At 57.7% G+C, this 12,932-nt stretch overlaps 1 protein-coding gene and 1 long non-coding RNA gene across 3 annotated transcripts; one reads left to right on the forward strand and one right to left on the reverse strand.

The window, feature by feature from the left end:
- Positions 1–606: 606 nt before the first annotated feature.
- LOC131483642 (calmodulin-like) lies at positions 607–1,545 on the forward strand. Its single transcript, XM_058682004.1, has one exon. It carries the CDS (start codon positions 626–628, stop codon positions 1,307–1,309), a length of 684 nt encoding a protein of 227 aa, XP_058537987.1. The 5' UTR covers positions 607–625; the 3' UTR covers positions 1,310–1,545.
- Positions 1,546–6,639: 5,094 nt separating this feature from the next.
- Positions 6,640–11,932, reverse strand: LOC131483644 (uncharacterized). 2 transcript variants are annotated; one of them, XR_009247832.1, is made up of 3 exons: positions 10,683–11,932; positions 9,968–10,127; positions 6,640–8,655 (listed from the first exon to the last, which is right to left on the reverse strand). It is a non-coding gene; the product is annotated as an uncharacterized LOC131483644 (long non-coding RNA). The 2 variants fall into 2 exon arrangements; XR_009247831.1 differs by having other exon boundaries at positions 6,641–9,515.
- Positions 11,933–12,932: the final 1,000 nt, after the last annotated feature.

A 12,932-nucleotide genomic window follows, 5' to 3' on the forward strand; every position in this document is an offset into this window, starting at 1 on the left:
GTGTCCTCATAGAGAAGCTTGAACCTAACAGTGGAATGGGATCAGAGGAATCACGGGGCCGGAGGAGAGGTATTCCGGGGGGAACAGGAAGACCTTTCCTCACCCCTGAAATCACACTTGGGACAACCACGTGACAGACAGTTGGCACGTATGCATCACACTCTGCACGCACGCGGACCTCTTGCTGTCTTGAAGCTGCGGGCACCTAGGCGCATCTTCCGTGGCCTGGGAACTTCATGATGCCCAGGGCTCCGCCCTGGTAGAATTCCACTGGCTTCTGCCACCCATCTGCCTCCACCAGGGCGTCCTGTTAGGCCAGAGCTGACAACAGTTCCAAGAAGAGAATAGAAATGCCAGACAGTCCCCCACTCCTCCGGGGCCTGCTGTGTCCACCGAGGGAGGCTCCCCTTCCCTCCCCAGCCATGGTCTCTGCGAGAATCAGCTGGGTGAGAAGCTTCTAGAGTGGCAGGTCTGCCATCGGGGCTAGCAGAGGCTGGCTGGCCTCCAACGGCCCCCATGCTGGTTCCCTCCAGGCTTTCCTGGGCGGGCCCTGCGCTCCAAATTCCGGCCTTTCTGGTTTGCAGCTGGTGCGTCCCTCCCTGGGAGGACGATTTCGCCCAAGGACATGGGGAGGGCGGAGAGCCTTCCTCCTCCCTTTGCTCTGAATGCAGAAAAGGAGGGGGGTTCCATCCCATGGCAAGACTGCCACGGGAGCTCTGCCCTCACACAGACACAGCCTCCCGTCCCAGCCGCCGGTCCCCGTCTCCGACGTGAGCCCTTTGAGCCAAGTGGCAGCCGGCTCGGAAGCTCTGTGACAGGTGTACGTGACATGGCGGAGCAGCTGTCTGAAGAACAGGTGGCCGAGTTCAAGGGGGCCTTCTCCAGGTTTGACAAGGACGGGGATGGAAAGATCAACGTCCAGGAGCTGGGAGCCGTGATGCAGGCCCTGGGCGAGAACCCGTCGGAAGCCGAGCTGAAGCAGCTCATCGCCCGGGTGGACACCGATGGCGACGGCCACATCAGCTTCGACGAGTTCCTGGCAGAGATGGCCAAGATCATGAAGTCCTCGGGCAGCGAGGCGGAGATGCGGGAAGTCTTCCGTGCCTTCGACCTGGACGGCGACGGCCACATCAGCGTCAACGAGCTCAAGCAGGCCATGGCCAAGCTGGGCGAGAATCCTTCCCAGGAGGAGCTGGACGCCATGATCCAGGGCGCCGACGTGGACCAGGACGGGCAGGTGAACTACGAGGAGTTCGTGCGCATCCTCTCTCAGAAGCGAGGCCCGGCCCGGGGCCCATCTCCTGCCTGATTCTGGTCCTCGTGCCTTCTCGGGGCCCCTGCTTCCGTGGCACAGATGTAAAGGGGAAGTCTGGGTGGGGGGTGGGAAATTACCTACTGGAGGGAGGGCCTGGGTTCTGCCCCGTCTGCCCGGGGAGACCTCAGAGCAGCTCCTGTAGAGAAACGGGGAGGCCCCCTGCCTCACTGGGCTGCGGTGAGGGACCCCAGAGCAACGTGATGGCTGACATAAAAGCAATTGGACTCTGAGAGTGGTGCTTGCACATCTGGTTGGAAACTGGAAATCGAAGGCCCCGAGCGGTGGCATCTGGGGCTCTTCTGCGCCTCTACGCCCTGCGCTCGGGCCCAGTGGGGGAGCAGACCTGGGTGGGCCAGATGGTCTGCCTTGGCCTCCCCCGCACGCCCCAGGAGGACATCAGGTGCGGGCGGCCGTGTAGGGCTGGGAGGGGACAGAAGAGGCACGTTTCTTTGGTTCAAGGGTCTGCCTGAGCTTCTGGGTCAGGACCGGAGGCCGGAGGCTGGAGCCCAGAGCCTGGGATGGAAACACTGTCTACACCACAAACCATAAAGTCATCACTCCTTGCGTTTAGCCAACTGTTCTGTAGGCTCAAATAAAAAAAAAAAATAAAAAAAAAAAAAAAAGAAGTGTGTGTGTGTGTGTGTGTGTGTGTGTGTGTGTGTGTGTGTCCTACACGTGAGATGCAGGAAGGGTCTTACAGGTGAAAAAAACAAAGGTGGGGACACCGGGGGATCAGACCCACCTCACTGGAGGGGCCTCACGGGGCAGGACCAGAGGCTGGACACTGTGTGTCGGGGGCAGCACCTGGGGTGGGGCCAGGGTCCGGCCGCGTCCTGGGGGTGGATGGCCAGGTCCTGGGGCGCCCGGCTCAGGGAGGAAGAGGTTTCCTGGCTGACGGCATCTCGCTCTCCCGTGAGAAGCCGTCCTCCTCTGCCGTCCCCCAACCCCATTCGAACGGGGCTTCGTGGCCTTGCCGTGTGGTCCCCACACCCGGACCTGCTGGAGGCTGCCCGCCTCAGCTTGGAGTTCCCACGGCTCCCTCGTCCTGGTCCTCAGAGATGGCTCATTCAAGGGCACCCTGCACGTGAGGAAACAGGACCAGGGTGGCCTCAGAATGAAATCTGGGTGAGGCGCCTGGGTGGCTCAGTCGGATAAGCATCCAACTCTTGATCTCGGCTCAGGTCACGATCTCACGGTTCGTGAGTTTGAGCCTCACATCGGGCTCTGTGCTGACATCCCGGATCCTGCTTGGAATTCTCTCTTCCCCTCTCTCTCTGCCCCTACCCTACTTGTGCTCTCTCTGTCTCAAAATAAATAAACTTAAAAACACAAAATAAAATAAAATAAAAAAGAATGAAGTCGGGGGGCTGGCCAGCAGGGGTGTCAGGATCATGGGGACTCAGGATTCGGGAAGCACATGATGTTTTCCAGCACTGTCTGCACACAGCCGTGCCGTTCTGGGCGTCATTCAACGGCGGGCTTCTCCTTTCTCCTCCATGAAACGAGGTTTTCTTTGGTTTCTGGTGACGACTGACTTTATCTTCTCTCAGCTGCAGCAGTTCCGTGGCTCTGGCTCAGGCAGGGGCGGGGGCGAGGGGGCAGTGAGAACCGCCTTACCTGGGGGGTTATTGCAACATACAGGCGCCCGCCCTTACCGCCTGCCCCTCACTCCAGCATGGGTGGTGGGTGGTGGGTGGGTGGTGGGTGAGTGACAGAGCCTGTCCAGCTTGTCCCCCAGTGGGAGGGGCAGGGCCAGGTCACCGGATGGGAGGGGCTGGTGCACAGATGATGCTTTTCTTTGTTCTTTCCCCCCATTTGACATCTTCAGTGGATCACTCCCGTCTCCTGTGACTCTCACACGCTGCTGCCTCCTTCTTCTCAGTCCTGTGTGCAGAACAAGTCCCCAGGTATGGCCCAGACCCCGCCCCCCCAACACAGCAGGTGTCAGACACAGCAGGGGAGGTCCTGGGTGGGGGCTGGGAATTGGCCGAAGGGCTGGGGGCTCTGAGACAGGGAAAGAGTTTCAGGTCCCCCCCACCCCAGGTTCTGAGGGAGGCGGGGGAGGGGCGGGTGGTGGTGGGGGAACAAGATGACGGAAGCTGGGATCTCCTGGAGGTAAAGATGTGGAGATAAGGAGGTGGGGCCAAGACAGCTGCCAGACCTGGTGTGGTCAGGGGTGGGGAGCCAGAGGTTCTCCCCGAGGTCAGGCTGGGTGTGCTTCCTTCCAGAAAGTCCCCGTCCCCTTAGACACACAGGTCACAGAAATCTGAGTTTCTAAATTAGTGACTCCTAAATACCAAGCTGGTCCGAGATGAAGTTTTCCAGGCTCTGTATGGAAACAAGAGAAATGAAGACCTTTTTTGACCAGCTTAAGTGTATTCAGTTTTTAACATTCTGAGAATATGCTCTTTCTGTATTTTCGGTGTTAAATGTCCTTTCTCCCACAAAGCCACTGTGATGGCAGATGATAGTTTTGTGGGATGTTTTTTTCATGTTCTTCCTCTGACAAATGAAAAGTCCTATCAGTGCCCCAAATGTCTGAGAGCCCACTGCTGGTGCGGGTGGAGTGTAAAATCTCTTTTCTTTTCTTTTTTTTAACATTTATTCATTTTTGAGAGACAGAGAGAGACAGAGCATGAGCGGGAAAGGGGCAAAGAGAGAAGGAGACACAGAATCCGAAGAGGGCTCCAGGCTCCGAGCTGTCAGCACAGAGCCCGACGCGGGGCTTGAACCCACGAACTGTGAGATCACGACCTGAGCCGAAATCGAGAGTCGGACGCTTAACGGCCGGGGCCCCCCAGGCGCCCGTGCTGTCGTGTTTCTCCTGGCTCTTCCCCTCCCCAGATCTCTGCACGTCTACGGTGCACGGTACTGAACACAGAGCACACGGCCCTCGAAAGACCAGAGCTCGTAGAGGGGCAGCCCCGGGAGCTAGGAGAGGGGGCTGCTCCCTGGTGGGCTAGGTGCTCCTGAAAAGGGCTCGATGGGACCACGAGGCGGGAACAAAGCAGCGGGCACCCCTCTTTATGTGTTGCCCCAGGAGAGCAAGCGTGGAGTCTGAGGGTCTGGGAAAGGAAGGGACTCTTCAGGTCTCCGGTGAGGGACAGACCGCGGCCCCAACCTCAAGGGCCCCGGGGGCCGCCCCACCAGCAGTGTCTCATCTATCCCCCCACCCAGAGCTTCTTCCACCGGAGAAGAGACCCAGGCGGCCCCAAGGAGGACTGACCCCTGGGGGCTGGAGGGCTGGCGGAGAGGGTCAGCGGGGACCCACGGAGGGGAGCATCTTCTGGAAGCCGGTACTCTGGGTTTTAGGGACTTCCCGGTTGCACCTGACACAGAACCAACTTGAGCGTCGACTGCCGATCTCCCGAAAGATCTTTGAGGGTGGGGTCCGGTTACACCCCCGGGGTTCAGGCAGCAGCCCCGTCCCAGCCTAGAACTCCAGGGAGAGCTGGAAGCAGGCAAGAAGCGTCCTGAGAGCCCACAGGGTTCTCAGTGACTTCAGGAAACTCAGTTCTCTGAAAGCCACTTCTGTGAAAATCCGTTTGCCAAGACTGGTTCCACAAATGGCCAACTTGCCGGTATTTCCCAATTTACTAAAAAAAAAAAAAAAAATTATTGGTAAAAACACTCTGTGAGGATGGCAGAGATTCATAAGGGCTGAGATTGGCTGACGGCTTTTTGAATATTTCTCTGGCGCTTCTCTCATCCAGTTTAAAGTCTTAGCTTTGTTCAGTGTTCTGGCTCGGGAAATTATTTGTCAGCTCACCTGAACCTCACACCACAATCTGATAAAGATGACCGTTCTCTGTGTTTTATTCTTGTTTTTTTTATATATGTAAATTTTTTTAATAAAATTTTTTTGACGTTTATTTTTGAGAGAGAGAGACAGAGCGTAAGCAGGGGAGGGGCAGAGAGAGAGGGAGACTCAGAATCGGAAGCAGGCTCCAGGCTCCCAGCTGTCAGCACAGAGCTGGACGTGGGGCTCGAACTCGTGAACCATGAGATCATGACCTGGGCGGAAGTCGGACACTCGACTGACTGAGCCATCCAGGTGCCCTCCCCGCCCCCTCTTTTTCTTTAGGTACATTGGGCCTGTCATGTGGGGGAAGGAGAACTGAGCCATTTCGAGGCTAAGTAGCTGTATGTGTCTCCAATGTCAAGGATCTTGTGGATTATAGATTAAATTGTCTCTTCTTTTTTTTTAAAAAAATTTTTTTTTTTAACGCTTATTTATTTTTGAGACAGAGAGAGACAGAGCATGAACGGGGGAGGGGCAGAGAGAGAGGGAGACACAGAATCGGAAGCAGGCTCCAGGCTCCCAGCTGTCAGCACAGAGCTGGATGTGGGGCTCGAACTCGTGAACCATGAGATCATGACCTGGGCGGAAGTCGGACACTCGACTGACTGAGCCATCCAGGTGCCCTCCCCGCCCCCTCTTTTTCTTTAGGTACATTGGGCCTGTCATGTGGGGGAAGGAGAACTGAGCCATTTCGAGGCTAAGTAGCTGTATGTGTCTCCAATGTCAAGGATCTTGTGGATTATAGATTAAATTGTCTCTTCTTTTTTTTTTTTTAAATTTTTTTTTTAACGCTTATTTATTTTTGAGACAGAGAGAGACAGAGCATGAACGGGGGAGGGGCAGAGAGAGAGGGAGACACAGAATCGGAAGCAGGCTCCAGGCTCCGAGCCGTCAGCCCAGAGCCCCACGCGGGGCTCGAACTCACGAACCGCGAGATCGTGACCTGAGCTGAAGTCGGACGCTTAACCGACTGCGCCACCCAGGCGCCCCTAAATTAAGTCTCTTCTAATAGAATTTCAATATAGGCTGTTGCTCTAGGACTTCTGTTAACTCACGGATGTATTAACTGTCTCCGTCAAGAGGATATTTTGTGTGTGTTTCAGGCAGTATTTGATACAGGCTCTCGGTGTCTGAAGCATGATTCATCCACAAAACTGACATTTAGCCGAGCAGAACTGCGCTAATAAGTCTACTGGAACCAGCTGGGAAGAGACAGCTTTGGTGAAAACAAAACTAATCTGAACTAAAGCAAAGTTTCCCTCAAATCCTTCAAGATCTTACTAATCAGTACATTGATTGCAGACAAATTATTCAACTTCTAGTCCAAACATATTTTAATTTCCATATACTAAATAATACATTTTTTTTTTTTCACTGAATTGCCCCTGGATTTTTGAAAATCCTAGTTTATATCTGTTCCTGACAGGCCTTTCTTTCAAGGTCCCTATCAAATGCCTCCTCCTCCGGGAAGCTTTCCAGATAGGCAGATACACACCTTGGAGTGCATGAATCTCTCCCTCTTTATACCATTCCCATCAAGGTGCATCGTGTATTACGAGGCCTTGTGAACGAGGCCTGGTCTCCTTCCTCAGAACCCCAAATAATAATATAAGACTCATCAACATTCACAGGAGATTGTCAACTCCTTGAGCGCAGGACTCCAGGGCTCTGGCTGATCTAGTGTAAACCCTCCCCCCATCCGCACTAGATGCTGGGTGACCGAGTGGGCTCCTTCCCCCACGAGGCATCACCTCTACCCCTGAGAGATGCCCGCAGGAGTACAGGGGATCTCTGCAATGTCTGCTCAACAAGGAAAGACTGGAGATGTGCCTGAGAGAGAGGACACCTCGCTCATGCCCTGTCCCCCGCGAACCACAAGAACAGTGCGCGTAGATTTAAAACTCCAACGATCCTGTATTAGGCTGCCCCGGCCGAACAGAACCGATGGGACGCATAGAGATACGTAAGAGGACATTTATTATAGGAACCGGCCCGGAAGTCCCGCCATCTGCCGTGGCATTCAGCCTGAGTCTTACGGTCTGAGGATCGAGGGGCTCGGGTATAAATTCTGAGTCTGAAAGCGAGAACGAGAAACGCCCATGTCTCAGGTGGGGAGAAGAGGCGTGTCCCAGCTCAAGAACAGAGATCGAATTCGCTCTTCCTCTGGCTTTTTGTTCCATCTGGGTCCTAGATGGACTGGGTGATGCCCCCACCCCCACTGGGGAGAGCCACCTGCTGGACTCAGTCCCCCCATCAACCCCGCTCACACACACCCAGAAAGAATGTTTCATCAGCTATCTGGGTGTCCCTCGGTCCAGCCGGGTGGACGCTAAAACCTAACGGCCGCAAGTTCGCCTGCTCTCGGTGTAGAAATGTGGAGTTTCCAGGGCCTGTGAGTCACAGGACAGACGGGGACATCGATGCCCTTGTACCAGTTTATAGGGTTTCAGATCAGTGCTCTTCACAGGGCACATCCCCTCCGCCACCCCGGCACAGGGCCTCCGTGGGCCAGATTCTCAGGAAAAATCTAGATAAGACATCGTGTCCCATTTCCTCCGTAAACCAGACCCGATTTTGAGTTTGAGGGTCCACAGTATGGCTGCCATACCCCTCACTCACTGGGACTGCTCGGTGACCCTCTAGCCGGAGGGGAGCCGGCCTCTCCCAGCCTCGCACCCCGGAGTCAGGCCTGCCCCTGCCTCCCAGCCACCGCCCAGCCCACACGCCAGCTCCCCTGCTCCTCCCGCCCTTCTCTCTGGCTTTACCGTATCTGGGAAAGGGCCCAGGCGCCCCATTCTGCAAGCTCCTTCTTGCCCATCTGCAGTTGTTTACCACCTCGGGGCACCCTCGCCTCTTCCCCGCTGCAGACCGTCCTCACGCCCAGGGCACTGGCACCCGATTTCTATCTCACCTCTACCGTTCCAGCCTGCGCCTGCCCTTCGCTGGGACCCAGTGATTCCTTTTATTTTATTTCATTTTTTTAATGTATTTGTTTGAGAGACAGAGAGAGAGACAGCGAGAGAGAGGGATGGGGGAGGGGCAGAGAGAGAGAGGGAGAGAGAGAGAAACCCAAGCAGGCTCCACGATGTCAGAGTGGAGCCCAACTTGAGGCTTGAACTCACAAACTGTGAGATCATGACCTGAGCGAAAATCGAGTCAGATGCCATCCAGGCGCCCCTGGAGCCCAGTGATTCCTGTCTCAGCCACACAACTGAAGCACCAGAGAGCTGCTGAGAAAGGCCATATGTGGGTCCCCTGATGTTCTGACCCCCAACTTGGTCCGGGGGCCCAGGCTTGACCACCTGTTTTGCGCTCTCAGGTGCTTGCGTGGCCAAGAATGAGAAGCCAAGGGTAAGGAGCACTGCCCCAGGGCGTCCCTGGAAACCATGACTCTCCAGGTGCCCACGCCCCCAACCCCTCCTTTGCTCCACGGGGCAGACGGGCACAGCCTGTGCACAGGAATCCCAGGAAGCAGGCACTGGTCGTCACGGGTTCCTGCGGTGGGAGGTGCTGGGGCACAAATCAGGTCTGAGTCACTCTGTTTGGGAACAAATGGTGCTCTGCTTGGTGACCTGCCAGCCCCAGGACCCACTCTGCCACCCGGAGACTCTGGTGCCAGGCACTCCCCCAACTCGGCTTTCTGCTGCCTTTCTGCCTACTTGACCTCTGACCCAGAGGGAAGTCAAATCTTGGGGAGGGGGCTGTCCGTGCTCTGGGGGGAGGCGTGCTCCCCCGCGTCCAGAGCCTCGTGGTCGTGACAGCACGGTGGAGACGGCGGTGGTGGTGGGGACACCCATCCTGGAGCACCACCTTATCGCGGGTCTGTGAGGACACGGAGGGAAATGTCGCACCAGCCTCTGCCCTCTGAGGGGGACGAGAGGTGGGCAGAAACAACCATATGCAAAGACAGTGGGAGGCGGGTGTGTCGTCGATGGATTCCAGGGTCATGAGACACTGAGGGGTGGCTTCGTGCTGGGTACTGGAGGTGGGGAAACCTCCAACAGGTGAGAAAGCGTTCTTGGCAGAGGCTAAAAGCATGATGGCGGGACGCGCCCTGCCTTTTGGGGCATCCCCACTCCCTGGGAGGCAGGGGAGACGCTGGAGGGGCCCCATGACAGCTGGCCTCGACTCTCATGAGTTTGGAATTCTTTTCAAATCCCGGCGGAGGCAGTCACCAGCCCTGTGACCCTGGACAAGTCGGTTACGCTCTCTGCTAAGGCAGTGGTGCCCGGAACAGCTTGTTTTCGATAAGGAGTATCATCTGTGCGTTCTGAGTGCACCGTTTTTTCCCCAGAAGATCAAAGGGAGGTTTTAAATCAGAGGGGGTGCACGGTCCCATCTGTGCTCTGGGAAGGTTCTTTCGAGATGCTGGAGGAAGCAGAGCAGGGAGCCGGGGGCCTGGAGGAGGAGGCCGCTTTGATGAGCTGAGCCGAGCTGATGGGGGGGGGGGGGCGGGTCAGGAGGGAGAAGTCATTGGCTCTCAGGGGGGGCCCCACCCGGTCCACTCCACCCAGGGGGTTACCCCTGTTCTTGTTGCGGTCGGAGGGCCGGCTACCTCTGGACACGAGTGGCCTCTTGCCACATCAGATGGGGAAAACACGTTCAGTTCTCAGAACCGCAGGGAGCCGGAGAGCCTCAGCCTCCGAGGGCAACAGGGCAGAGTGTGCGGCTCATAAGGCTCCCGGGGCCTGCCCGGTGCCCGATGGCCTGGTCCAGAAATGGAGGGAGGAGAGCTCCGAACGCCCTCCGGCCAGGACTGGGGGGGCCAAGAGGTACAGGTGACCCCAGGGCTTCCTGTGCAACCCTCCCCACCACCCCCCCCCCCCCACACACACACCAAAGGGTCTTACCTCCATTCCAGCTGCTCAGGTGTGGGGAAGGGGACTTCCGGGCTACGTCAGCCACCTGCCCTAGGACACGAGGAGGGAGAGAGCACTCAAGGGGCCCGCTCTTGTGGGGACGGGTGTGGAAGAGGCTCGCTGAGTCCTTCCTCCTCCGCCTCTCCCTCTTCTGTCAACAAACACGTGCAGAACAGGATTATTCCAGGCACCGGTGTTGGTGGTCAAGTAAGTACCCACCCCACAGCACTGCCCATCAGGGACACTGGGGGCGCTGTCACCACATTGGCCTTGGGACTGATCCTGCCATGGGAACACGGGCCATCTCAGCAGGGCCACACAGCACCTGGCTGGCCTTGCCGACCACTGGGCAGCGGGCACTGCGGGCTCAGGGGAGAGCTCTGGGCTCACTGCACAGCACCCCCTTCCAGGCCCCTTCTCCGCCTGTCTCTTGGACCCCGGCTCTTTCTTCTTGGAAGCAGACCCAGGCCCTGGAGAAGGGCCCGCCACCACCCAGAATGCTTCCCTGCGGGGAGGGGGATGGGCTCCCCGAACTGCCACGCCATTCACTTTGCTGAAGGTCATTGAAATTCTGGAAGTTTTCTCTTTGAGAATGGACCTCCTTCCCAGTGCCACCATGGCGGGCGGGCCCCGCGCTGCTGAGCTGCCCCAGCAAGGAGCCAGGGTGGCACAGGAGGGCAGAGACGCGGGGCAGGGGGAGGCTTACGGAAAGGCGGCAGAGAAGGGGGTCTGCTGCTGCACTGGGGACTTCGCTTCAGCTGTTCTCGTCACTCAGCTCTCAGCACGAATGTCAGCCCCTCACAGAGGCCACCTGACCTCTGGTCATGCCTCGTCGTCGGACCTGCTTCCGCTCTGCGGAGCGTCACTGTCTGATGTTGTCCTCGACCGTTTCCCCTCATCCCCCGCCCCCTCTACCAGGACGGGAGCTTCATGATGGCTGGAGTCTGTCTGTCCCGCTCCTTGTCGACAGCCCGGCAGTTGGGTTCCATTCTGTAGGACCGATGAGCATGCAGACGGCCGTCCTTTTCAGTTCCGGGCACCTCCCTTCTCAACGTGGAGACAAGCTGGGACCGGATCAGAGAAGAAGGATCCAGAAGACCCCGCGGCGTTTGCCCCGGCGGGCTGCAGGGGGGTGTCCCTTGCTAGAGCAGGGGAGGCCTGAACTGAGCTCGCTGAGTACCTGAGGGACATCCTCAGACTCAGACCTGCTCCGTGGGGCCTCAGGGCTACAATTCGGGGCCCAGAGCGGAGGCTCCGCAGGACAGGGCTCCTCGAGTAGGGCCACGCGGGCTCCGCACTTGCTCGAGGTGCTGGTGCGGGTTCTGAGGCTGGGAAGACATTCGGGAGGGCCTCCTCCATCCTGCGGGGCTTGCTGGATGGACACTGACGATGCTGTCAGTTTTCTGACGTTCAACGAACGGTTCTCTGGTTTCCATCGCGGGGTCTGAAGATCCTTGTCTCACTGGAAATAATGAGCGTGCCCTCCCCCCTATCCAGAACTCTAACAACCCCTGTAGTCTCCTCCGGAAGGACACCTTGTAATGGTGGGGGCGGGGGCGGGGGGCATGTGAAGTGGGGCAGAGGCCGGAGTGAGCTCCCGGCCCTCAGGCCACCATGTTTGGGCTGACCGGTCACAGCAGGAGTGGGGGTGGGGAAACAATGTCAGCTACTCACAGAGGAGTAGAGAGAGGGGCGCACGGGCTCCCACGGGATCTTCAGTGCAGCTCGGTCATGCGCGTTCCGAGGGGCGCCCCACATCCACCGGGAAAAGCAGTTTCAGTTTGGTTGGTAAAAACACACTTTGGGAAGCAAGGGTCCTTGGTAAAAAGGGGTTCGGCTGGCGGCTCTTAAAAGCCCTGGAGCTGTGAGGTGGCTCTGGGAGAAGGGAGGCCCTGGGCGGAAGGCGGGGATGCGGGCCCACCGCAGGGCCAGGCGGGGTCTGGAGCCCAGCTCCACCTGCCAGTTTCGCGCGAGACGGGGCGGGGCGAGGGGTGGGGCTTCCTGCTTTCGGAAAGTGCTGGCGCCGCAATCGGCGTCCTCAGGTCCTTGCCTTCCCCGGGCAGGGGTGGGCTGGGACGGGCCGGGTGGTGCCGGCCGCGAGCGCCCAGCTCCGGAACCGGGACTCAGCTGCACTGTGGGGCTGCGTGCCCCTCGCAGGTCGGCGTGTGCCACTGGTGGCCAGGACAGGAGGCCCGGGAGGGACTGGGAGCCTCCAGGCAGAGGAGACCTGCCTTTAACAGACAGAACTCTGCCACCTCCGTGTTTTCCCTCCTTTTCCCCACTCCAGCTACTCAGGCCGACGTCACGAGTGGCCTCGGAGAGCTCAGTTTCTGAGTTCTAGAAGGAACAGGCAATACATCTGGGGAGCCTTCGTGCCGACGGTGTGTGGGGTGGCAGTGGCGGGGAAGGGCGTAGGCCGACCTTGGTGCTGACCTTGAGTTAGATCTTGGGCAGTCTCTTGGCCCTGGTTTTTCTGTTTGCAAACGAGGGCGTAGTGATGCCTCTTTCTCTGCAGATTTTATCAAGTTGTTAGAGTCGAGGCCACGTTGGAGCTGCTCGCACACGGTGTGAGCCGTGGTGTGCACGTGCCTTCCCTCACGCTTCCGTGTCCCTGCCGGGGCTGGTCAGAGCCTGTGGGCCGTGGGCCCCAGACCTGCCTGGTGGACTTTTCTTTTGCTTGTACAGTTTTGGGAGGAGCCTGAACCGTCCACAGGGGGCTGCTCCACTTCCTTCTCTGGGTTTTCCATGAGGCACAAGGGGATTTCCTGTCAGGAACCACCGTGGTATCTCTCAGGGCCAGCGGGGAGAAATGGTGGAAACAGAGCCCGTTATCTCTCTCAAAACAATGCTGGTCCCTTGTTCTGCGGGCTGGCAAAAAAAAAAAAAAAAAAAAAAAAGGTCTTTTCAGGCATGTACTTTTAGACCAGAGGATTGTGTTATGTACATGTGATTATCA

Source organism: Neofelis nebulosa, chromosome 8 (genome assembly GCF_028018385.1).
Source record: "Neofelis nebulosa isolate mNeoNeb1 chromosome 8, mNeoNeb1.pri, whole genome shotgun sequence".
NCBI lineage: Eukaryota > Metazoa > Chordata > Mammalia > Carnivora > Felidae > Neofelis > Neofelis nebulosa.